Source organism: Triplophysa rosa, linkage group LG2 (assembly GCF_024868665.1).
Source record: "Triplophysa rosa linkage group LG2, Trosa_1v2, whole genome shotgun sequence".
Lineage (NCBI taxonomy): Eukaryota > Metazoa > Chordata > Actinopteri > Cypriniformes > Nemacheilidae > Triplophysa > Triplophysa rosa.
This window is the reverse complement of record NC_079891.1, coordinates 7,210,362-7,236,529: the sequence shown is the minus strand read 5'-3', so window position 1 is coordinate 7,236,529 and position 26,168 is coordinate 7,210,362. Positions and strand designations below refer to the sequence as shown.

General features: G+C 37.0%; 2 protein-coding genes across 2 annotated transcripts; both read left to right on the top strand.

The window, feature by feature from the left end:
* Nucleotides 1-7,053: 7,053 nt before the first annotated feature.
* On the top strand, nt 7,054-11,517 carry lhx1b (LIM homeobox 1b). Its single transcript, XM_057322323.1, has 5 exons — nt 7,054-7,674; nt 8,540-8,763; nt 8,934-9,208; nt 9,759-9,924; nt 10,391-11,517. Exons 1-5 carry the CDS (start codon nt 7,505-7,507, stop codon nt 10,771-10,773), a joined length of 1,218 nt encoding a protein of 405 aa, XP_057178306.1. The 5' UTR covers nt 7,054-7,504; the 3' UTR covers nt 10,774-11,517.
* Nucleotides 11,518-13,064: 1,547 nt separating this feature from the next.
* Nucleotides 13,065-25,475, top strand: aatf (apoptosis antagonizing transcription factor). Its single transcript, XM_057327630.1, has 12 exons — nt 13,065-13,168; nt 13,674-13,841; nt 14,143-14,568; nt 14,683-14,820; nt 17,109-17,223; nt 17,393-17,618; nt 17,807-17,974; nt 18,384-18,467; nt 18,602-18,669; nt 18,739-18,819; nt 19,324-19,395; nt 24,993-25,475. Exons 1-12 carry the CDS (start codon nt 13,084-13,086, stop codon nt 25,042-25,044), a joined length of 1,683 nt encoding a protein of 560 aa, XP_057183613.1. The 5' UTR covers nt 13,065-13,083; the 3' UTR covers nt 25,045-25,475.
* The last annotated feature ends 693 nt before the right edge of the window (nt 25,476-26,168 follow it).

The following is a 26,168-nucleotide window of genomic DNA, read 5'->3' as shown; positions in this document are numbered from 1 at the left end:
GTACACACACACACATTCTTTGAGGTACGCCTCATGAATCATTTTATCTGAATCTGCCACATGGTGTTGATTTTTCTCCACCGACAGCCGGTCTCATAATACATGCTTGGCTGGTGCTTATAAGAGTACAGAATCAATCGTTAAATTGGCTACACACCACGCTGAAAATGCTGAAATCTTCTCCACCACAATAAATGTAATGTGGCTTTCTTATAGGATAACCTATCCTTTATTAGGACAATTCAATCCATGCAATCTATATCGTGCAGCTACATCATTACGAGATAATATTCCTCGGTATTCTTATTGACTAGGGTGGTGCATGTACATATGTCACATGTCAGAGATAATTGGGCAGAATTGCAAATGAAAAACAAAACCTGTCTTTATATTCATTACTGAAAACACTGATGTATCTCTCCTCCTTGCATTGTTGCACGTAAGGGTTCGCAAGTATGGGGAACCGCCCTTTGCAAGTGAATTCTGTATCTCATTCTTGGGAAGCATTTTTCAGTAAACAATTGTTTTAAAGTAACATTTCTTCTGCTAGTTAATGTTGTAAATAAAGACTTTTTCTGGTTGCAAAGCAATCTGTGATTTACAGCCGTACTTTGGGCCTGAGGTAGAAATATGATTTCTTGGAAAGTTAAGTGATAATCGTATTTAAATTGAATAAAGAGTTTTTTAAATAAAAAGTACGAAAAATAAATACATCTTTATAACGCAAGTTGGTTTAATGGTTCACCCAAATTTGTAAATGATTTATTTTCTCACCATCATATCATTCCAACCTGTGGAACGCAGAAGATATTTTGAGAAAAGTCTCAGCGGGTTTGTGTCCGTACAATGGAAGTACATTGAGGCCAATGTTGTTTGGTTAACAACTTTCTTTAAAATATCTTTATATTCTGCAGATAAAAATAAGATCATAGAGGCTTGAAAGGGGTGAGACAGTTTAGATGTTCAAAGAAGAGGTCTTTGACTCTTTTCCCTCTGTGTCCCGTTGCTTGTGCAGGGTCCCCGTGAGTCACTGTATCAATTGTGGCGCTCTTATTGGGGTGTAATCGGGCATGAGGAAGGCCAGCTTGCTGAGACTTGGGGGCTATTGTGAGGGTCCCATCTGTGACTGCTGTGTGGAGTGGGGGGTACTGGCCTGGAGGTCTCTGGCACATGTCTGCGAATGGTGGGTGTGAGAAGGGGCAATAGAGAGACAGCTGATACGCCCAGATGAGCGGGTGCATTGAATGTGTCAAACTTATGCAATAAAAATAATACGTTTCCATCACTTTCCTATAAAACGTTGAGAATTTGTGACACGATCGCTGTTTCATCTGCTTAAATCTTCTTAAATAGCTGTTGATAGCTTCCCCTTGGAGCATTAAACTCTATATTCTCATATTGACCAAGTCATCGAGTGCACATTCAGGGCATCTCCACGGTGAAACCCATTTCAGAGCGAGAGCAACGGTTGATCGATTTCAAGGCTTCCTCACCTGCTGTCTGCGCTGGGATCAGTGAGGTCACTCTGCTGGAGATGATAAGCTGAGAGAGAACAGGGCTATCGCTGCACTGGGGTCAGGACCCCTGCGTAAATTGATCTGATTACTGCCCCTGGTGGTCAGGTTCACTGCAACCATTCGTAATCAGACATGGGTACAGCAGAAGACTGATATTACCAACAATACTACACACTGTATTACATACACTTTCACACACAAGCACAATAGCTATGATATGTATCAAAATAGCATTAAAAATGTAAAGAATGTGAATGCACAAAATTTTTCGAGATGTAAATGATTACTGAAATAGATGAGCAAAAAAGAAAACTTTTTAAATTATTCTTTACTACATGATATAATGGATTATGAAGAATGTGCTCATTCATTATTCAGTTCAGTTTGACTTGTTTGATTTGTTTCCATGTTGGGCATCAGAATTTGATCAAGAATTGAATTTTAGAAAATAAATGTTGAATAGCATTAGCCTATGAATTGATCAATTCTGTCATTTTTATTCTGAAATGGATGTATTGCAATAACACTTGTGACTACTCCTAATAGTTTAGAGCTACAACAGGCACAATATTTTTCTTGGACTTTCTGGATTAAAAGTATTAAATAAGCCAGCTACAGCTCTGGGATTTTTTTATAAACATGGTGAAACTTCTCCTAGGCACTTCTATCTGTGGTACCTCCTGTGCTCCCTTCAGCTTTCTGGAAAACCGCTCAGCTACATACACACAAACACAATAGATGCCCAGATTTGCACAGAGCGTGAGGGTGAACAAGTCAGCTGGTCTCCACTCCCTACTTGACACAAGTGTGACCTCTTGTGTGTTTGTTTGTGAGCGTGTTTGTCTAGCTCCTCCTCATTGCAGTCTGTCTCTCTATTCCTTTTCACTGCCAACTGCTCTTGGACAGGCTGGACTCCAGTGCCTGGGTGCATCCCCGGGTCACCGGTCAATTAAATTCAAATTGAGGATAAATGATCTGAAAATGATGTCTTAATAAGTAAGTGAAAGGAATTGACTTTGGAGCAGGCTATTTGCACTTTTACCTTTTCCAAAGACTGGCAATCTATGCAATCCTGCTTGTCTGTATTGTAATATTGTTGTACTTTTTTAAAGTGGTGTTTGCCTTAACAAGTATCACTTTGAATGTTGCTCATAAGGTCAGAAATGAAGCATACAAGATAAAGGGATAGTAAAAATTCTTTCACCATTTTCTTATCTTCATGTCATATCTGCATGACTTTCTTTCTTCTGTGGTTCATAAAAGAAGATACTTTGTGTCCATACAACAGAATCAATTGTGTCCATGCATAAAACCCATCTAAAGTCTTTTTCTATTAAGATTAAAATCGTTAATTTCAGTAGTATTGTGTCTTGAAATCGAACAATGTATTAAACTTTAGAATATAACTTGTAATATAAACAGGATGACACCTAAAAAGTAAGAGAGAGAGAGAGAGAGAGAGAGAGAGAGAGAGAGAGAGAGAGAGAGAGAGAGAGTAAAAGGCATGTAACGGTTCCCGTCCCTGAGGGCCTGATGACACTAAAGAGACACATGGAGGAAAAAAGAGGAGGGGAAACCCATCACCCTCTGCACCATTCTGTTCTTTTACAACCTGACAAAATAGCCTTTTAATTTTGCTGAACGTCTGGGGCGTCTGTGGCTCTGCCTGCATCAATCTCCATCATCAGTAGGCTCCAGGCACTGGGTCCCCAGGGGTCTCTCACTGCCAGAAGACCACTGTCTCACCCCCTCTAGGCCACTGCAAAGCATAGCTGCCAAAAATCAAGTCTTCCTCTGATTCTTTTCACTCTGTGGACTTCATGATCTTCTCCCTGTTCTCTTTTCTTTCTATTAAGTTAGAAAAGACTATATGTATAATTTGTTACCAGAGTTTTCATTTGCACACAGTACGTGAATCTTATACTTACTTTTAAGCTATTATCACTAATAGTGTTTACGGCATTGCTGGTATTACTCTTCATATTCTGAACAATAATTGGTGTGAAAATAGTCGCTCTTATCAGTTGGAAAACCATTCATTTCATAAATTCATATTTTTGGATTGTTGGTTGTTTTGAGATCATCTAGTCACTAGTGCGGTGTGGCCTGATGTGGAAACATTGAGTGAAACAAATCCATGATTTCAACTGGCAGGCTAAATGAGAGAGAGTCAATATGGATTAGTAAAATCCCCCCGTATTGTTCATGTTCATATCTTCATGTCTTAAGGGTTTTCCAGGGTAAAGCGGAACAGGTGTGAAGATCTCATGGTAAGATTTGTGTAAGATTTGTGTAACAGAATAACTTAAAATACAATACAAACTAAATACGTGTTGTTCCGCAGCAATAAGGTAATGCAATACTGTATATGAAAAGTTTGGTTCCAAAATGAGATAACGTTTTTTTATTGTGCATTGCAATTAATATCAATCAAACTGCAGTTGGTTTGTTTTGATTTCAGCCATAATAACTCCAAAAATACAGCTAACTAACACAATAAAACACAATGAAAACATGATAACATCATAAAAACGTGATTTTTGAATTTTTATTATCTTAGTTTTAGTTTTATTATCTTTAGTTATCTCATTTTGGAACCAAACTCTTCATATATATTCACAGGCATCGTGGGAATATATAAACATTTGTTCCTACCACAAATGCCTGAATGGATAAAACAAGGTAACAAAAGCTAATGACAACATTATTTTATTGACAAACAATGTTACACTCAGTGTGGCCATCATCAAGAGGGATGCCTTAAAGAAATTATTTTAGTTCCTCAATGGACCATTTTTGGTACTCAAAAGAAGCAGTATAGAGCCTTTTTTTTACAACTAAGATCCTTCTGTGAAACTGGAATTGATGTACTGGGTTCTTCACGGAACTAGGACAATACCTTTAAATTATATAATACAGGTGATCCCTTAGCCTTACATTAAGCAATTTACAAATTCACACTGCATTTTGTGCACTTGACAAATAAACCTGAAATACACCATGCATAAATTCACAAAAAACCTTTCATTCATTGATCTGTTTGATTACATTTTCCTTTCCATTACTGCATATTTTTGGTTTAATTAAATGTACAATGTACAACTTAAATATAGTTTTGAGCAACTGTAAATGTAAAACCACACACACACACATTCGTTCACAAATACACACCTGAACTCTACCTAAACTGTGCTAAGTGGTTTCATTTGGCAAATCATAATCAATTATGTTTTTCACAAATTATGTGAATGAGTGGTCCCTCTGGGTTGCCATTTCATCTTGTTGAACTCAATTAGCAGTAATTAACACATGCTAATGAGATGATGTGGAATCCAAAACAAACAGTGGGAGCTCTGCCTCATATCTAACAGCAACAGAGGCAGTGAGTCAGGTTCACTGTGATCTGGTGGAATTTGTGCATTTACTTATTCATTCACATCATCTAAGCAACAGTAAAACAAATAAAAGGAATACAAGATGTTTAAGCATCCATGGTGTGATTTATTTGGTTGCTTTGAGTGTTGTCTATAAATCTGACTATTTCTTTCCACCCGTTCAAGCACAAAAGACATAAAGTTTTACTATCACCTCTCTCAAGTTGACTTCACGGGCTAACAACCCCTTTCTTGTGTACTAGCAATATTTTTCAGCAGCTTGGCATATTCCGAACATAAAAGTGCAGGTCAGACACTGGTAAGATATCACATGGTGGAAATAAAGAAACGTCTTATTTCAGACCTATAAAATGTCTGTATACTTCATTGCTTCATTACCTTTGACACGCCAAGGATAACATTGAAATGTCCCTTACTTTTTGGTCCAACAAAAATAATTATCCAAGCATTTCAAGGCATCTTTGGCACGCAGTCAACATAATTGTGGTGTTTTAAATAAATGTGTTGTGGTCGTCATTTGACATTGCATATCATTTCTAAAAATAAAGCTTCTTTAATTGAATTCTCTATTATCAGTAATTGTTTTTAGTGTTGACTATGTTTTTTATGTATAGATATTTTTAAAAATATCAATTCATTGGTTATGTGTTGTTTTTAAACGATGGTTTCTTGAAGATTCTTCAGTTAGGCCTATGTTAGTATTTTTTATACCAAAATTGTTTATTATTATGCTGGGTTTAATGATTCTTTACATCACTTTTAATATGGTTCTTCGTGGAACCTAAAAAATGTTTTTTATTGTCTGTGTTGTTATATGCATGTCAGTCATAATTTCGTGCTATTACTGTAAGAACAAAAACGTCATCAAGCATTACCCGCATGCTTAGCCTATCAGTTTTCCAGCAAAATTTGATTTCAAAACGCCATGCACAAATGATTTAACAAATAATTAAACAAAACTGTCGTAAAGTACATTCTCTCAATTCATTGTTAAGGATCAAATCCCACGGCAAAAGATATAGCATACAGGCAGATGCTTGTTCCATGTCTGTTCTATGGCAGAGAATATCCGCTATCTCTCTTCCCAGCTCCGTAGATTGCTCCCTGTGCGCTGCCCATTGCGCGATAATATCTCCCAGCAGCCAAAGACTTTATATTATAATCATTAGTGATCCTTGCCCTCTCACCCGTAGTGAAGAATAATCGCTGAGGAACATTAATCTGGGCTGGAAACTACCGTGCCTCTCTTTTCCCACATGGCAATCGAAGATGTGGTGTAGCCTAGTCCGAATTGTGCATCATTCTTTTTTGATAACTAATCTTGAAACGCACACATCGTTTACTCGTTTTAATTATGCAGTTCCGTTTCCTTGGTTCTTACGTAAATAGACTTTTGAAAATTCATACAATTTCATTAAGTACACGCTATGTTTCTACAAACCAAATGGAATTACCAGTTGTGTGCATAACTTTCCAAATGTTTAGGCTACATTTGTGATTAAATGCTTTAGAACATTTTTTACTTTCCATTAGAAATTATTAGTAGAAACAAAGCATATAGTTTCAAAATATGTTACAGGTAATTAATATGAGGTGCTTTCAATGTCTTTAGAAGGGCGGGTTATCTTTAAGCTTGTTAATTTCATATAGGTTTTCTTTACTTCGGACTTTACTGAAGAAAAATGAAATTTTAAAGATTGAACACAAGGCTGGCCTTTACACCCTTTGTATATTTTTAAAGGTAACGTTGTTCATTCAATTTGACCTCCTTTTCGTATGAAAAAGCACGTAATATAAATGACAGTAAATGTATAAAGATGGAAATAAATTCAATATTATGCTTCTCTGAACAAATACAAACGCATAAACCGTGCATGATACATTTGATATAATACATAAAACTCGTTTTTATTCCACTGCGTAAATTCTGACAACATTGTTTTGGTAACGCTTATTGTGTGCCATTCCCAAATGTACTGAAGACAGAAGAAATTGAAAGGGAATAGTATTTTCCACTGAAATTATTGTAATCTGATTGGTTCTGTTCTAGCATGACGTCACGTCGCAGGGAATAAGGGCTCTCGGTAGCTTCCAAACGCAAGCAAGGGACAGAGGCGACAGAGTGCGAGATGTGACTGGAAATGACACATATATAACTAGGGATATACAAGGACTGAGATAATCCATTTGAACTTTTTTTGCAACACGACAGAATTAAACGCACTTGGCTTTTTATTTCTTTTCAAGCCTTGGAAGCATTGGAGATATCGTGCGCTTCATCGAAATCAAAATCAAAATTGGCTTTAGAATTTGTAACGTTATTTCGCTCGACACTTCAACGACAGCTTTTTCATTGTATTTTTAATGAAATATACCCATCAATGATAAATCGTCTTTAAATAAGGATTTGATGACAACGTTTATGTGCTGTAATTTGAGTCGAAATACGGGGATGCTGTAATTTATCCAATGTCTGCATTTGTGGTGACGTTTGGTTCACTTGGATCGAGGACCAGATAGTTTTTTTCCAAACTTCAAATAGATTGTTGCCTCCAAACAAGGACAGCAACGTAGTGACTGGAGTCCCAAAATATGGTCCACTGTGCTGGATGCGAGAGGCCTATTCTGGACAGATTTTTGCTTAACGTCTTGGATAGAGCATGGCATGCAAAATGCGTGCAATGTTGTGACTGTAAATGCAATTTAACTGATAAATGCTTTTCGAGAGAAGGACGACTCTACTGCAAAAATGACTTTTTCAGGTAAGCACTGGAATCAGTTAGAGTAACACAGAACTCCTTTTCAACCCATCCATGGCGATTTTTATAAAACATTTTAATAAAAAGAAGACCAATATTTGTGAAATTCTAAAATGCTTAATCTTAAATCAAGATGAATTACTTAAATACATTTCAATATATATATATATATATATATATATATATATATATATATGTATATGTATGGAAAAAAATATTTACTATGCACATGCACATTACTTTTTACACCCTAAAACACTTGACAACTTGTTATGACAGACCGAAAGAATTCTCTTTGTTTACAAGGTATGAATGTCAGGTAGGCAGAGAGATGAGAATTACACAAGCTATAAAGACAAAAGCCGAACGCCTAGCTTTAATCTTTCGCAGCACATGAGTATGCTTGCAAAAGTGCGAACAAAGATGTGATAAGTGGATTTGAATAATGAATTAATGCCAGAAGAAAGCCACAGAATTTGTTATTTCAATTTATATTCACTCACATTCACACAAAAAAATGTGTCTTGTGAAGTTTAGAAGAGGATTTCTGTATATAACTGCTATCAAAAGCAACAATTAACATATTGTTTTTTAAAACAATTCTTTAGCCTAGGTTGTGCAGCGTTGTGTAAGGAAATGCATTAATATAGCTTCTTAGCACATTTTAGGAATAAAGTGTGAAATTATATGAGGCTATTTAATACGGTTAGTTCTATTTCTTGAAAACGCATGCAAACAAAAATGCTGTGGTTCTAATTTTTCTCACAGGCTATTCCAAATATATACATTTTATAGACTGCATTTTTGTGACTTTGACAACATGCTTGAATTAATCTGACCTTTTTAATGATGCCTTTGTTTTCTGCAGACGTTATGGCACTAAATGTGGAGGCTGCGCGCAGGGGATCTCCCCCAATGATCTAGTTCGGAAAGCACGGAGCAAAGTCTTTCACCTGAACTGTTTCACTTGTGTCATGTGCAATAAACAGCTTTCCACCGGAGAAGAATTATATATTCTAGATGAATCTAAATTTGTCTGCAAGGACGATTACATGAATAACAACACCGGAAAAGACACAAACCTTCTGTCAAGTGAGTATCTTTGAGCCCTTGGCTTTGTAAATAAATTATTCGGCTATAGTAGGCTATTTACCATGTAAGTGTAGCATGAACATATTCCATTAGAAATGAACAATATATAATATAGCCTTTTAAGTGATAGTATTAGATTAGTATTCATCTTATTCATGTATTCGTTACAGTTACTACGTGCAGTGATCCGAGCTTATCGCCAGAATCTCAGGATCCACAAGATGATTATAAAGACTCTGAGACTGGACACTTGTCCGACAAGGAGACATGCAACAACGAAAACGATGAGCAGAATCTAGGTGGCAAACGCCGTGGGCCAAGAACAACGATCAAAGCCAAACAGCTAGAGACACTAAAAGCTGCTTTCACTGCCACCCCCAAACCCACCAGACATATACGAGAACAGCTGGCTCAGGAGACAGGCCTCAGTATGAGAGTAATACAGGTAGCTAAGTCTGCAAATTGCTTACTAATGCAAATGTTAAAAAATACACTCTAAAATATATTTTTCTAAAGAGGGAGACGCTCCCTTACTATTTGCTATACAGTCCTGATAATTGTGTATATTACTGTATTGTAAATACAGTCTTTTTGTTGAAGGACTTGCTTATACGTTCGTGCCATTGTTATAAAAAGACATTGACCTTGAACCGGGTGTCAATACATAAAATCTGGTCACGCATAACCTATACACAACACGTCGTGGTGGTCACTAATAAATGGGATTTTTTTAGAATATTAATGCGGAGAGCATTTTGTGGCTGGAAATAAGAATTATTTTACGAGAAAATATACAGACACCATCCTCTTTCTCACCTGCTTGTGTACGTAATGGATTAAAACGGTAGCCTGTCAATTTACTGAATAGGCCTATATTTTCTATTTCTCAAACGACAATAGGTCTATAGCTGTGAAATAAATGACTTTGGTGTAGATTCATTTTAAAACATGAATGTCCTATTTATTTATGAAATATGTTCTGTTCTGGTGTGCAGGTGTGGTTTCAGAATCGGCGCTCTAAAGAGAGGCGCATGAAGCAGCTGAGCGCGCTGGGCGCCAGAAGACACATGTTCTTCCGCAGCCCGAGGAGAATGAGAGCGCTGAGCGATCGACTGGAGTCAGGAGAGCTCCTGGCCAACGGACATTACTCTTATTATGGGGGTGGGTGAGCTTACATTTATTAATGTTCATTATTAAATTGTACAATAAATGAAAGACTTAAGAACTACTGGGATATTGCTTTGTTACAAAGATGCTTCAAGATGCCATAGAAAACCATTAAGTGGTTTCACAAAATTATCTTTAGTGGAAAAGTTTTTTTAGATGATAAAAAAGAAAGAAATGGTTCTCATAAGAATAAAAATATTCTTCTATGGCATCACTGTGAAGAACCTTTTGTAGCAGTGCACCTTTTAAAAAAGTGCAGTAAGATAGAAGCAATATAAAGTAATCTATCACATTTTATAAATTGTAATTAAATTTTATTTGAACACATTTACATTTATTTAATAGAAACCGTGGATTTTTTACAATAATTTTTTTAGCCTATTTATATTTCACATCGTTCAGTTTTGATGTGATCAACAGTGTGCTTAGCCTTTACTCCAAGCTCTTCTCTTTCTTGCAGACTATCAAGGTGAGTACTATGGCCCGGGGTCTAATTACGACTACTTCCCTCAGGGTCCACCATCCTCCCAAGCCCAAACTCCAGGTGATCTAGGATTCATGCCCTCCTCTGGCCCATCAGGAACCCCTCTAGGGAGTATAGACCACCACCATACAGCACACCACCCCTCCAATGAGGCACAATGCTTTAGTGAGATGATATCGCACCACCCAAGGGACTCCCCCAGCCCAGAGCCCAGCGCACCCACCTCCATCCACAGTATTTCCAATGACTTGTGTGACTCTACTCCACCCTTCACATCCCTGAACTCTCTCAGTGGCAACGGATACAGCAACCAATTGTCACTCCCCTCATCAGAGATGAATGAAGGGACGGTTTGGTAGCTTCTGCGCACCCTACAATGTGTTTTCAAACATGTGGAATTATATTATTTGTGTGTGATTTTATAGCAACAATATTTTAGTTAATTTATCCATGTATTTATATATCTATTTGAGTCATTTACCTATTTATTTAATGTATTTATCTATTTATGTGTACTTGAAAATGGAATGTCAAATGTCGGTCTCTAGACCTTAGCAGTGGTGAAGATTGTCCACAGAATACTGCTACTTGTAATGACAGTATAAGAAAAGCTGATGCAGAATGTTTATATTTACACCTGGTGTGTATGTTTATATATTGGCTATAACCTGACTCCTAAAACCTCTTTGCCTTTTAAGGCTTTGCCATAATAACATTTGAAATCATCTCACACCAAAATCTTTATCTGCCTGGACATGTACATACATTCATGTTTAATTTAGCCAAATCTCAGAATGTTTGCCTTCAAAAGGGAAACTTGAAGTGTTGGGACAAACCCTTTATTTAAAACGAAATATCACTTGAATTATAAGACAAAGTCTACCTTCTATAAATGATTTCATATGGTCGGTGGACAGAAAGCAGTCACTTGTTTACATACATTTTCTTCAGGGGTTTGAATAATAACAAAGAAAAAACCCACTTGATACTGACAGATACATTTTTCTTCAAACAAGTAACCAAACTTTTGTATTAAATTTATATTTCAGTTGTGATTCACTGTGTTAGTTTGTACATGATATTGTGTTTGCACAAAGAATACACTAAACCATAAATATGTTGACAAATTAAGCACAAACAAAAATTGTCAAATTATTTTTTAAACATTACTCAGTAAGTGATTGAAATTATTAATGGAGAGGGTTTTCTTTTGATTGTCTTCAAATTGGCTGGGTTAAGTGACACTGATACAAATTTAAACCTATGTTAAATGGATAAGATGGTCTAGAAATTCACTACTGCCTTTCATCTTTTGATCTGTAGAACAACCATGCACATTTCAGAAAAATACTTATTATATTGTGCAATAATTGGTTCAGTATTCAATTAGATAAGGACACCCATGTAGAGATCTTGTTTTTAGTATAGGTGAGAGCTAGTTCGCGTCATATTTTTAGGATAGATTTTTTTTAAAAGGTCATTCTTATGTGTAAACGAACATTTAAGTCTTGGCTAAAAAAGGATTGAACATTTTCATCGCTGTTGCCAAATGGTTCATTACACACACGGTGGCCTTTTGTAATGCTTTAATCGTTTATAGGCTTTTCAGGAAAGTTTAAACAGTAAAAAATTGTAAAGTATAATTTACAAGAACAATTAATAAAATGTATGGCATATAAAGATGCGGACATAAATATCAAACAACTGTTTTGGTCAACAAATATTATAAACAAACTGTATAGGGTACAATTGTATTTTAAACAGAACAGGATAAATTACTGTGCCTTGTCACGGACAAGGGCTGAAGGTTCCTGCTTTATTTATTTAGCTGTTCATTTATTTATCAAAAGCTATAGCCTGATACAGAAAAATATGACATTGGACCTTTACTCATAAGTAGAATTCACAAATACTATTTGCCACATTTAAGTCCACATATCGTTAAATATCTAAATTTTACGATTAATTTACAAGCATATGATTATGTTTTAGGAGCAACATTTACTGTTGGCATACGCGTTATATTGGTTTTAACGTTAGTTTTATCACTCTAATCTGAGTAAAACTTTTTTATTAACCTTTTCTCTTTCTACACATAGGCCTATTCGTGTAGGCCTTCTTTTCATTTTGTGTTCCTATAGCTTATAGCTTAGCTGGCGTCTGTGTAACAGTAACCACAATTAGGAAACCGTTATAAAAATATTTTTGTTGAGTGATTAAGATAGATATTCTAAATTAAGCTTTATGAATATTTGACATAAAAATGTATTGTATTTCAATTCTAATTCACAAAACTATTTATACTATACTATATATTTTAAAATTGTCTTTGTTTGAAACAAAAAATATAGAAAATAGAATATAAATCTTTTTGCTTAACTGACTGTGAACTAAATTAATTTTCTTTACTTTGTACACAACTTTGAACGCAACTTTGACTATTTAATGTAATTCATTCACACACACATTGTCACATGAAAAAAAGTAGATTTATTAACAGTAAAAAAAAAAATCATATAGTGAATACAAAGAGAAACATTCACATTATATCAAACAAATATAAATGTAAAATCAAATAAGCCAGAGATTGATTACTCTGATTAATAAACTGTTGAACCCAAGAATACACGGGCGCGCGTTGATGACGTCACTGGCAGCGTGGGACAGACATGGCGGCTTCCATATCACAGCAGCTCGAGGATTTGTTAAACCCTTTACCAAACTTTGTAGATCCCGAAGACGACGAAGATGAAGGTATTACGAATATGGCACATCTGCCGTTCTTTCATTGTTTTTATTTGTTAAAGTTATTTTGTGATAGAGATATTTGCAGATCTGTCACCTCCAGTACCAGCACGATGTGTCTGCATGATTGTTCCGTGAACAGTTATCAAACTTATAGTTTTATACTAGTAGTTAAGATCTGGTTGAATTTGATACTATATCAGTGGTAATCAATTGTTTTTACTACAATAAGCTAGTGTCCTGAGAATTACAACTCAACGAAACCTTGTACTTCTTACTTACGTTTGTACTTCGTAACTTACCCATTGTTTTCCATTTATTTACCCTTTTATTTATTAAATGTATACAAGTGAATACACTCGTGAATGTATTACTATGTTGTCTTTGTAATTTGAAGAAAATATAGCTTAATATTTAGCTTTGTGTATCTGACATGTTGGTCATAGGTAACTTAATGAGCATTGTATGATCATAATTCTACCTTGGTCTAAATAAACATTCATGTCAATTGCAGAAACTAAAGCTAAAGTCGTAGAGAGGTTTGATGAAGGTCATAATGATGAAGAATCTGCATCTGGTTATTTGCGGAAGCGTACTGCGACCATTCTGGCAGATAATGATAGCAGATATCATGGCAAGGCAACATCCAGAAAACAGCTACAGAAAGAGCTTATTGGAACAGGTGAGATGACGGGTGAATACTATAAAAATAACTCTTTTTTTTGGGATGTACTATGGTATTATTTTAATTGTTAAAGTACTTTGAAATACCATGCAACTACCATAGTATATTTATGATAATTATTTAGCACATATGGTATATAATATAGTACTTTACCGTCTTATACATCATTGAAGTGTTTTTAACTTTTTCTCATTTAATAAAGAATTGAATGCCAACAATGGTAATCTTTTAGTTAATTTAAAAACAATGCTTTTTATAAATTAAGTAACACATTTTTTATACCACCACACTTTTTTAGCTGATGAAGAGGAAAACGACGACGACGATGATGATGATGATGATGATGATGAAAGTGGAATGCTTGATAAGTACATGGCGAACATTAACGATGTTGAGGAGGATGACATTGATGATGAGGATGAAGATGATGAGATGGATGAAGACCAAGATGACAACGATGATGAAGAGGATCTTATTGGAGACAATAGCTCACAGATGTCCAGCTTAATTTCTAAAATGAAGGGCACAGACTTGATGAAATTCACAGAGGGGATGGATGATCTGGGAGACAGTGAAGATGAGGAGGACTCTTCTGAGGATGAGGAGGAGGAAGGAGAGAGTGAGGAAGACTCTGAGGAAGAGGAGGAATCTGCTCTGAGGACTTTCTCTAAAGAGAAGGTGGATGAAGAGGTTCAAAAGGGGAAAGCAGTGCAAAATCAACTTGGTATGGAAGAGTTTAAATTTACACACAAAAAAGTAATCAATCAATAGCAATTTGTAATAAATTACCAGAATCTGTATTTTACTCGCCTTTTATGCTGTTCTCAAATCTTCACAGCTCTTTGGGACGTCTTGCTTGAAGGACGAATCAAAATGCAGAAGGCTCTTGTGACAGCCAATCAGCTTCCACAATCACAGACATTCCCAGAGTTCAAGAGTAGGGGAGGGCCCGAATATGCAGAAGCCTTAAAAAATAGTAAGTTAATTAATACTTATACTATAGTCAGTTTCATCGGACGCACACGCTTGGTCCGAAGTTTACTTCCAGTCTGTGTTTGATCGGTCTGGCAAGGTTGCTGTTAATATAACTGGTTTTAATTTATATTAATATGAATTTGTATAAATATTTTTTATATATTAGCCAATTTGTTGAATTTTATTGTATATTAATTTGATTAAATAAACAATTTATTATTTAAGTTTAGCCAAGTAACGGTTCCTCTCATAGATATGAATAACAAGATGCCGCATTCAAGCGCTCCAGGCACATAAACGTGTCCACCTTCTTGGAACGGTCCACTGACGTCCCTCACAGTTGACTAGATGGTGCTGCGCAGCCATGGCTGTGAAAACCACAGGGATTTACATTCGGGAAAAATTTCGCTAATTTTATCTGTTAGTGTAGCAGATATAATGTTTGAGTTTACACAACAATAAATATGTTTTCATAATCATACACGGTCAGCTTGATCTTGAGTGTTAACGCACCGGCTCGCACTGTTCCAATATGGCGGACGACCTGCGTATAGCGGCCTATAGAAACAGATGCTAATGCGGCATCTAGTTATTTATATCTATGAGAGGAACCGTTACTTGGCTAAACTTAAATGACAAATTTACACAACCTATTTAATAAATTGTTTATTTAATCAAATTAATATACAATAAAATTCATCAAATTAGCTAACTCCTCTACTTGTAATAATACTGGCTAAACATACTTTTAACTTGCTAGCCAATGTAACTTACTTATTTCTGTTATCAGAAACAATCTGCAGGGGATGTGTAGTGTACCGGAATTTAAGTTTGGACCACAAAAGCGTGCATGCGCAGTAATGTTTCTTTATGTTGTTGCTTTGAAACGTCTATATAAACAGGTATTTTGTCTTAGCGTTTGAAGGATAAGAATATCAAAATATTTTTATTCAGAAAGTTTGTTGTAGCCTTACAAAACCATAATCGACTACATTCTTATTTTATTGGGGAAAACTTCTAAATGACTCCAAAACTGTAGCAAGTGAGGATGTCAGTTTTTTATTCACTTGACAGGAGAGAAACATTGTAAACTTTTAATTTTTATATCTTCTAAAAGTTGTCTGGTTTTATACATCATGTAAGTGTGAGTAATTTTTGATCTATGCTCTAAGAAGAATAGTAGGCTACTGTTTGTTGTTGTTTAAACCTGCTGTCTTATGTGCAGTCAGCTGGCACGCCCCGAGGAACTGCAGCCTCGACATCAATTAATTCAGTTGTAGTTTTAATATCCGGATTCTTCCGGCTCTGAGCAATTCAAACCTTTGCGCGCACCTTCGTTCTCATGCAGATCTGGGTGCTAACAGAGGCAGCCTGCTTCTCATTTGCATATTTATTGCAGTGGTCCTTTAGCCAGCAAATGATTGATGTGGAGCCGTCCTCCTGAATTCTGAACAGCACATTGCTTTGAGATGGATTTTTATAAACCACTAAGGAATTAAGTCGCTTATAACGTGCATTTGAACAAGCAACACTTGTCAAACATCATCATTATAAATATACTTTATTATCATGAAAATACCAGAAAAGTTTTGACGAACAGCGATAGAATATGCCCATTGGCATTTCCTGGAAGTAAGTGTATAAATTGTACTCCTTCTACGGCCCATATTTGGAGTTTCTGCGCTAGAGCGCCCTCTGGCTTTCGCATGTGGCGGTATTTAACCGTAATTCATTGAGAAACTGAGCTGAAGAATTGCACAATTAATCGTCCCATCCATAGTCTATACTGTTTTGGTCCTAGAGAATTAGACCTACTTTGCCAGTTGAAATTGTAGGTTCAGTCTCATACCTGTCCGAAGCATGATGGTGGCATTGAGTATCTTTGTGCAAACATTGTACTGAATGCGGTACACGCTAAACTAAGGTTGGAGATTTTTGACAAACTAGCGCCATTTGAAAAACTCACACCAGCAGTTGACAGATCAGACCACTCAAACAAGCTATGCTTTGAAAGCGCCACAGTTTTTACATTTTTCATCAAGTTAACCTACAGTTGGTTTACCTATAGCTTCACTTCACTTTTTTCAATCTTGTTTGGTGGTGTGCATGCATCAGGCTGTGGAGTTCATTTCTTCACACGTTTTCTTTGTGGTTTTTAACTTGTTTAGTGCAGGTATGACTAGGATCAGACGAGGCGAGTTGTAATGACCCTATATTTAGTGAAGCAAGCTAAATTGATGCTGTGGTTAGACAGGTGCCGCATGATAAGCTCCAATGTGTGTGTGGTAGGTCACAAAGCCCTGAAGGCTCTACAGAGATCCCTGCTGGAGCTCCAAGATCAGCTACTCTACCAAAACCCAGAAACCCGAGGAATCTCGCAGGGCAAGACCTGGTCAGCTAATAGGTATTAACTTCTGCCATTAATTTCTTCTATTAACATACAATCCACATACACCTGTATATGTATGATGTGTGCTTATTTATTGAAATGTATTTGCATGTTGGTCAGTTCAACCAAAGTCATTAAAAACGATTTGTCCTGCATGTCTCGCATCGTTTTACTTCTCACACAGCAATAATAAAGATGATGAGGAGATAAACAGTGATGATGAAGAGGAAAATGTGGATGACGTTGACGAAAAGGCGGCAGGTCGAAAAGGTCCCCCCAAACGAAAGTTGGAAATGGCAGAGTATCCCAGCCTCATGGCCAAACGCTTTGCTGCTTTTCAACCGTACCGTGACGCCAGCCTGCAAAAATGGTACGACAAGACGCGGCTCACAATGGGCAAGACCAATAAGGTAACAAGAACACGGATGCTCAATAAAGTGTTTACACCCAAGTCACGTCCATTTTTAATAGTGATGAAATGTTCCATTCTAATTCATACTAGACAAAAACAGCATGTGTAATAATTATTAAAGAATGTTTAAAATGGTTTTATTAGGTTTTAACTGCTTGCTTTTTCTTGCACTTCTCGATCACACAGGGCTTTGGAGCATTTGACAGGAACATTCTGACACAGGTGGAGCAGGTTTTAATGGATAAAGAGAGGCTGGTGAGACGTACACAGACTCGCAGGTCTCAGTACAGAGTTCTGGGAAAACCGGAGCCCATTGCACCGGAAATAGAGAACACGGCCATCACAGAAGGAGAGGTAGGACACACTTCTCAGCTTATAGAATGCACCTCTCTTCTTGAGTCAACGGGTCTATAGTTAGTGTGGGTTATAGTAAGTAAATTTAGGAATATATTGCAGTTTAATGACAATCATAGTACTGGTGTAAAAAAGATTGTATTTATTTTAAGACCTATTATAAGCACCTCTTACTGAAAATGATTTGAATAGACATTAGTGAATTTACTTTTGGCATAATTATGCTCCAATGCAGATTTAGTGGGACATTATAAAGCTTTGTTACTGTTTGGAAATAAGTAACAAAACATTTTTTGCATGTACTGTACACCATAAGTGACTCAAATTATTAATACACGGGGCAGTAATACACTTTTTATAAAAGTAACATTTGAAGACATTCAAGACATGCAACGTTCTGATGTTTCAGGCAGCAGAACTGGCAATAAAAGCTAATTTGCACCTCAAAGATCTGGATGAGGAGATTTTCGATGACGATGACTTCTATCACCAGGTATGAAGCGGAATGAATGATAAATGGATTTTTATTTGATTTTGTAATTCACTTATTCTAACCTCCTGCAGTTTATTATTAGCATCACATTGCATCTGCTATTGTTCACTGATGTATTTGAGTACTTTCTGCAGCTCCTTCGAGAACTTATCGAGCGCAAAACAAGTGCAGTCGACCCCAATGATCAAGTGGCCATGGGAAGGTGGGTGTGAGTGCACGTGTACAATGTAAAGATTTGAACATAATAATAACCCAACCTCTGACCTCGCAGGCAGTGGCTCGCCATCCAGAAATTACGCAGTAAAATCAAGAAAAAGGTGGACACTAAAGCTAGCAAAGGCAGGAAGATCAGGTAAGCTTTCAGTCTCTCAGACAACATCAGAGATGCTTTAAAAGAGATGCACCAAATACCCAAGGGGTATTAAGGGTTTCCTGTACTTTATTGCACAGCTTCTTTGCAACAATGCAAAATTGTGAAAAGCTCTATATTTGAAAAAAAAGAAAAAGATTTTGACAGCATTCGTAATGGAATTTTTTTTTTTATGTGTGTGAAGTCTTTCCCAGAAGTTCAGGCATGTCACATTTACACATGAACAATTAAATTGATTTGATATTGATATTTTTAGCTGTAATTTTTGTCACAGACTGCTTATGTTATTGTTAAAGATAAACATAAATTCATCAGAATTCAAATTGCTACTGCCAAAACATAGCAGAGCAGATAGTCCAGTATTAAGATTTATAGATTTTTAAAGATTTAGATATTCAGTATAAGATTTCTTAATGTTTACATCATTTATATGTTTGATTGTGTATATTTTGTTGCAGTTATAAGGTGGTGTTTGTTTATTGGCAGGTTCCATGTTCATAGTAAACTGATGAATTTTATGGCTCCTCTGGACAACAGCAGCATGAGAGATGACGCCCGGTGAGTGTTATGATCGCATGCGTTATTCACGGTTCTCCTAGTAAAACTATAGGGTATAAAGTATTTATTACTTTTAATTGAAACATCTACAAAAAAAAGATAAAAAAGAAAACAATTTTAAGAACTTAAGTACTTTGAGTAATGGACTATAACCAGAGTGTCAGTTAGCATTCTAGCTGCCCTTTTGCATTCCTCACAAATGGGTGAATGTAGAGACTGCCGTGTCATACTCAAGTTTTTATTTTTGTTGATGTATGGCTTTATAACACATTTAACACTGCACACAAGCACTATTTTATGGTACTTTTCTGTTCCCTATCCACTTTTGTTGTATGGAAATTAATAATATAAACATATAAACAAATTTTCATTTTGTGCTCCATGAAGAAAGACAAACGAATACAGATTTTTGCATTATTCCTGTACTCAAAACTCATTGGCTCTCTCCAACCGAATAGTTTTGTTCAGATATTGTTGTCTTCAGATTTTACTGTGCATGTCTGTTGGTTTATGTTTGCAGTGAGGAGAGCAGCAGGAAGTCCTCGCTGTGTGTGCATGCGCGTGTGTGTGTTTAATGAATGGTTCAGTTGTGTTGTGTGCCTGTCAGCCAGCAGTAATCCTCCACAAACAGAGAACAGACTAATCAAACATGCACTAGAGATATGCACATACACAAACACTCACACACAGACATTTCAAAGATTTCAGCTTTAATCCCTTCTTTGTTTTTTGTTTTTTTGTACGCCTTCCTGTGGTTCCAAAAAAGACATTTGTGCATTACTTGGTAACAACTTTTTTGTTTAAGTGGCACCCAAGTGAGCAAACCATAAGAATGTTTTTGTAAGGGATAACGTACATCCGGACTGTTAATGCAGAATAAACCCTGACATTGCGATCAGGACTCCAATGGGAACAAAAGGAAATCATAGCTGTGTGTAGTGTGTGCAGTAACACATGTGCTCTATACAGTTGTTCTGTTGCACTCATTAGGAAGATTCTGGATCAGATCTAGTGTGTTGATCCCATTTGCCGTCTTTACACCTCTTTGCTGTCTGCTAAAGGTGTAGTACACTAAAAGGTAACGATGATCGCTGATGTGACGATCATTTTGAGACTTTATTTCCTGTTCATATTTTTATTTGAAAACGGCTCGCTAAATATCCCTTTGTGTTCCATGGATTAAATCCATGTGGTGTGATGTTCAAACAACATGAGAAAAATCCTACTTTGAGAATTTTTGTGTGATCCATTCTTTTAGGTTTTGAGCACATACTTGACACCGTAATTATTCTAAAGGGGGTTTTTAGGGTTCCAGCGTTATGCTGTTTGGGTTTGGGGTGCTGTAGAGGAGAGATGCAGATGTGTAGGCAGGATTAGAGAGGAGAGGAGAGATTCTAGCTAAGAGTGGATTGATGAAGAGCTGCAGGTGACGGATGGACTTGGCCTGGTGATCACGGTCACAGCGTTTTTCTACTTGAGCACGTAGTGGACAAAAACATGAAGCACTTGAAAGTGTCGGAAGCAAGTTGTGCTACATATTTAACCAGATGAGAAGCTTACGCAGAATATCTGCCGTCAATTACTTGAAGATATTTGCTTAGTACCAAAGGGGGTGTATACTGCACGGCAGTTTTTTTAGGTATATTATTAAACAAGAAGGGAACGATGTTATATATGGAAGTTCAGTTAAATACTGCATACTGGGTGTACGTTATCCTTTACTGTAAAAATTTCACGCTTTACAAATAATAGTTGCTTAAAGCCACACTATTGAACTTTTGCTCACGGCTCCCCCATGTGGTTGATAAGCGCAATTGTGTGTTACCAGTGTCGTAAATACTTTTTTTTACTTCTGCGTAGGACCTACGGCGTAGCCTACGTACGTAGACGACGCCGTCGTGAACATTTATGGTTCCGCGTTGAGAGTATGCGTCATACTGCAATTACACCGCCGAAACCGCCGAAACGCTAGTTGGCTCTTTATGTTTTCACGGGTTTGCTCTTCTTTGCAGATGTTTTGTGTGTATGCTAGTGTATGCAAACGACAATGAAAGCTGATCGAATCTTAATGGAGTTGGAGCTGATCGAAACAGAAAAATGTGTAATCCGTTATATTATTAACCTTACTTTCATGTTAGAAGTTAAACAGATGTTATATTAAACTTAGTCTTGTCCACATTTTGGATTTTTATGTGTGTTCATTTAGATATTGTTGAAAAAAGTATACTTTTCAAAGGGGTGTACTCATTTACGCAGAGCACATACATAGATGTCAAAACTGTGTATTGAAATGATACCCTGATAGAATATCATATTTTGTCATGGACAACTCACCCTATTAATTGTTTAGTTAAAAATGAAACGAAATGCAACCAAGATCTGGAAGTGTCACAATTTTGTTCTTTATTTGCAAAAGAGTCAAAGAACAGAATATGTAAAAGTGCAAACTATGTATAGATGAGTATACAATGCAATATTAACACAAATATAAAACTTTCAAAAAACTAGTAACAATAAAAGGTAAAACAAAAAATAAAACTATAAAGCCAATAAAGAGTAAAAGATCGTGCACAGTGTTTATAAAGTGCGAAGTTCTTCATGTCTTTTGCTGACACTCTTCCAAACCGACGTTAGAGGAAATCTCTCTCCAAGAATTCGCCGCCATCTGACAGTCTTTATAGTCCGCCGAAGAGGAGTCATACAGATGCGTGCATTTCCGAACCTCTTCAATCAGACGCTCAGTACTTGGTCGATGTCGATGCTCGCCATGTTGTTCTTTTGTGGACTCTGAACTTGCCGGAAGAAGACGCCAGAAATGAATAGAAGGAAGTACGATGCTGCCAAACCGATCAATCACAGCGCTTGCGGTCCGCGTTGAGTTGACGCGTTGTTACATTTTTGGAGAGGTGCGCGTCAGACTACGGTGTAGGGTACGCACAGGGTACGCGCTCTGCAGAACAAATGCAGAAACGTTGTTTGGAAACTGTCGGTACACGATCCGGGATGCCTGCACGATCCGTTCTGCGCATGCGCATAATGACGTAGTAAACAACTTCACGGTTTCCCTACACTATTGGTATCAAGCATGCGATGAAACGCTTGACGGCCAGACGGCACAACTGGCGGCATATTTTTGTAGGCTACGTCGTGTTTTTCATTTAACAGTTCACGGCGGGTCTATTTTGATGTTTTAAAATGTAGCTTACGCTATGCATTACGATGTGTTTACGTGGTTGCCAATCCAAAATAATAAAGGAGTTGTTACATGAACATACACGATTTTGGTTACATGTGGAATAAAGTCTGAGTCTTGAGAGTCTGTCACTGCAAACCTTCAGTTTCCTCCATACTCCCCTTTGCGATTCATTGCTGCATGGCATTAGGCCTACTTAACTTGCCGTGTTTCGATCTGAGGTCAGTAGTATTGTCAAAGACGGTTTTTATTAAAAGCTGCTAATATTAGTTACTTTAAATCGACTCGTTTTGTATTAGTATGGGTCTATATATAGGCTAATATATCTATCTATATAATCTAAATGAGGAATAATCCCTTCAATGGTGGTTACAGAACACAATAAGGAACATAATATGCATTTCTGCCTAGACTATCTGCACTTACATGAAGAAAGAACTACAAACAAGTCTGGGGAAACGTTACAGAGTATTTCAACGCATAGTGTGCACACAGAAGTGACATGAGACCAGAGGTGGACAGTAGTGAAAGTCGCGGTACAAAGGTGCTCAAGCGTGGAACAGATCGTGCAGTGTCGTCGCTAAACAGAATTGTCTACTACGTCATTATGCGCATGCGCGAACGGATCGTGCAGGCATCCCGGATCGTGTACCGACAGAAACCATGTCGCACTCTTCCGCAGGCAGGGGATGGGCGGGGCTATGTGTACCGACCTGAACACAGAACGTACAAAGTGTGGTTGTAGCCTCTATGGGGCTGCGCAGCAGTGTAACTAGTTACTAATTAATTAGTTACTGTAATTTAATTCCTTTCCCCTTGAAAAGGTAAAGTAAGGCATTACTCTTATTTTTTCTGTAATTTAATTACAGTTACTTCTGTGTGCAATAGTGGAATTGACATCAAAATTCAATGTCTAACTTTAAAATCCGTGCTTTAATGTATAATTCTCACATTTGTAATACTTTGGTCAGTTAATAATATTACTTTATGTAGTTTACTATGATTTATTTGAATGAATTAAATAAGCCGTTTCATGTCTATCCTTGAATCACTTAACTAATCAATGTGGATATAGGATATAGAAAGTAATTAGTAATAAGTAACTAAATACTTTTTGGAGAGAGTAATTTGTACAGTAATCTAATTACACTATTGAATATGTAATTAGTAACTAGTAATTAATTACTTTTTCAGAGTAACTTACCCAACACTGCTGCTCAGATAGCAGCGTGAGTAGAATTTGTCCAGTTAAGAGTTGTTCTACCACTTAAGTAATTTTCGAAACATCATTTTAAGGTCGAAAAACGTTGAAGTGTTGCTTTAAAAATAACAAATGTGGCTACAATAACTGTGCAGTAGCTTGCTGTTGGTGAAAAAAAGTTTATAAATGATATCTGTAAGAGAATCGGCGCAGATCTCAGTATGTGTGAACACCAGCCGTGTTATCGGTACCGTAAATGACACAAACTGGAATGTGACCTTCGCCAGCCATTACATGCACACACACAAACATATGCATCTTATTTACATAACAATCGTTGCGCCACAGTAATAATGATGTATGTCAATGGCATCAGAGAGGGACGGCTGACCTTTGCAGGAGAGAAATACAAGGCGACCTTTTCCTCATACAGCCCGATACACTCGTACACACAAACATTACCGTATCTCAACAGCAGTTCTATAGCCACGACACGCACCACTGGCCCCATGAATGTTAATGCTGATATAGCGGGATGGGAGTACACACACACACTTTTTCTCTCTCTCGCACAAGGGCAAGCTAGCGGATACACAGCATACGAATACTGCAGGGCTTCAATAGATAATCACTATGCATTTGTTCCCAACGGGGTGAGGGGAAGAGATGGGGGACACAGGGTCGGATGAGGGTCCTGGGTAAAACCTCATCACAAGAGACTGGGTTCTGGTTTCAACGTTCCCCTTTGATCCGGAGCGTCCCAGCAAGTGCTGTTAGAATCAGAATATGTATGGGTTGTGTGTTCGTCACAGTCTACTGTAATCCTGGACACTGGTGTTGCATTTCTAACAGGGATTGAGGATTTAAGTGAGTCTGTTGGCCTGGGCTCAGCTCCGGCCCTCTGGGACATTAGCATCTCAATCTCAGGCGTCTGCATGTGTGCTTTTGTGCTCTCTGCATTAAAGAGGGCCATAGTTTATTTATTAGGATTTGTGGCCTTTGGTGACAGCAGGTTTAGCACGAGCTGCATTGAAGAACCAGGGTATGATAGATATATCTATACACACCTTTATATATACAGCATATCTCTATACAACTGCGGAATGACATTTAGTAAACCTTTTTCTTTTAGCTGAACAGTGAATGTTGCCATTGAGTTCGATTTCTTTTTAACCTTTTGGGTTCTGTTTTGTCTGTTTGCAGGTCTGAGCTGTATCGTTCTCTTTTTGCCAATGGTCCGGTGATGGCACAGTGATTCAAACATCTGTCTCGATACTTAAATCGCAGTGTCCTAACAGCAAGTTTAATAAAGGGATAGTTCACCAAAAATAAAAATACTGTCATTATTTATTCACCCTCATGTTGTTCAAAACCCAAAAGAAGATATTTTGAGTCAGTGGAGTCTAGTGTTGTTTGGTTAACAACGTTCTTCAAAATATCTTCTTGTATTCTGCAGAAGGAAGAAAGTCATACAGGTTTGAAATTTTCGAAGTTTCATTTTTTGGTGAACTGTCTCTTTAACTGCACTGTTCCCAAACGTATCTGCTGGAGATGAAAACCTTCAGAAACCCTGGACTCAGCTAATGATTTTGTTTTTATGTTTGTTCAAAAATATGTTTTAGATAATTGTCTGCTCTGAAAATATCTGTAAATGAAACAGTGTTTCTATTAAATCTCAACGTTACACCTTTTATTGCCTCTTTATATAAAACATTGCCATGTGTTATTGTGCAGATACATTGATGAGCAAATAATTGGTAAACCTTAACTGCATTTTGACTTTCCTCTTTGGAAGCATGCAGAACCACTGGAATCTTCCTCACTTTCATTTCCAATGATTACTGGATTGGTTTGATTCAGTTTGGTCCCTGCGTTTGTTGGCAGATAATGTGAAAGTAGACGGTGCATCTCACAAAGAGGGGTCAGAATAGGAGTGATTGCTAAATTGATAAATCAATGGAGATGCGTTTCTCTGTCTGCCATTTCTCAAGAACAAGAATACAAGCACTGATTATCTGTCGGCAGAAACAAGATTGTGTTTCAAAGGGGCAATGTCCTTGTGTCACTTTTGACAAAAGCGTGTAATGGAAAAATAGGTGGTCTGTGTGATAATGTGTTAATGCTAGTGGCATACATTCATTCATACGGATATTTGACATTTTTTGGCAGGGTCATTTCAGTGAGGGGAATGGTGAGGTAGGTTTGAGTTCTAAACGTCTACAAAGCATATTGAAATGAAAATAATTATATAACTTATGGGTTTTTAAAGCGTTACACAACTTGTCCCCAAACTATATTAGTGATCTCTTAGGGTCTTGCACACCAGCTAGGTCACTTAGATCAGGAAATCAGTCATTGTTGACTGTCCCTCAGTCAAAA

Coding starts and splice junctions, on each gene's coding strand:
- lhx1b (XM_057322323.1), top strand. CDS start 7,505: ATGGTCCACTGTGCTGGATGCGAGAGGCCTATTCTGGACAGATTTTTG. Junction 9,209..9,758: donor TCAGTATGAGAGTAATACAG/GTAGCTAAGTCT, acceptor TCTGGTGTGCAG/GTGTGGTTTCAGAATCGGCG. Junction 9,925..10,390: donor ACATTACTCTTATTATGGGG/GTGGGTGAGCTT, acceptor TCTTTCTTGCAG/ACTATCAAGGTGAGTACTAT.
- aatf (XM_057327630.1), top strand. CDS start 13,084: ATGGCGGCTTCCATATCACAGCAGCTCGAGGATTTGTTAAACCCTTTA. Junction 13,169..13,673: donor CGAAGACGACGAAGATGAAG/GTATTACGAATA, acceptor TGTCAATTGCAG/AAACTAAAGCTAAAGTCGTA. Junction 17,224..17,392: donor AAGACCTGGTCAGCTAATAG/GTATTAACTTCT, acceptor CTTCTCACACAG/CAATAATAAAGATGATGAGG.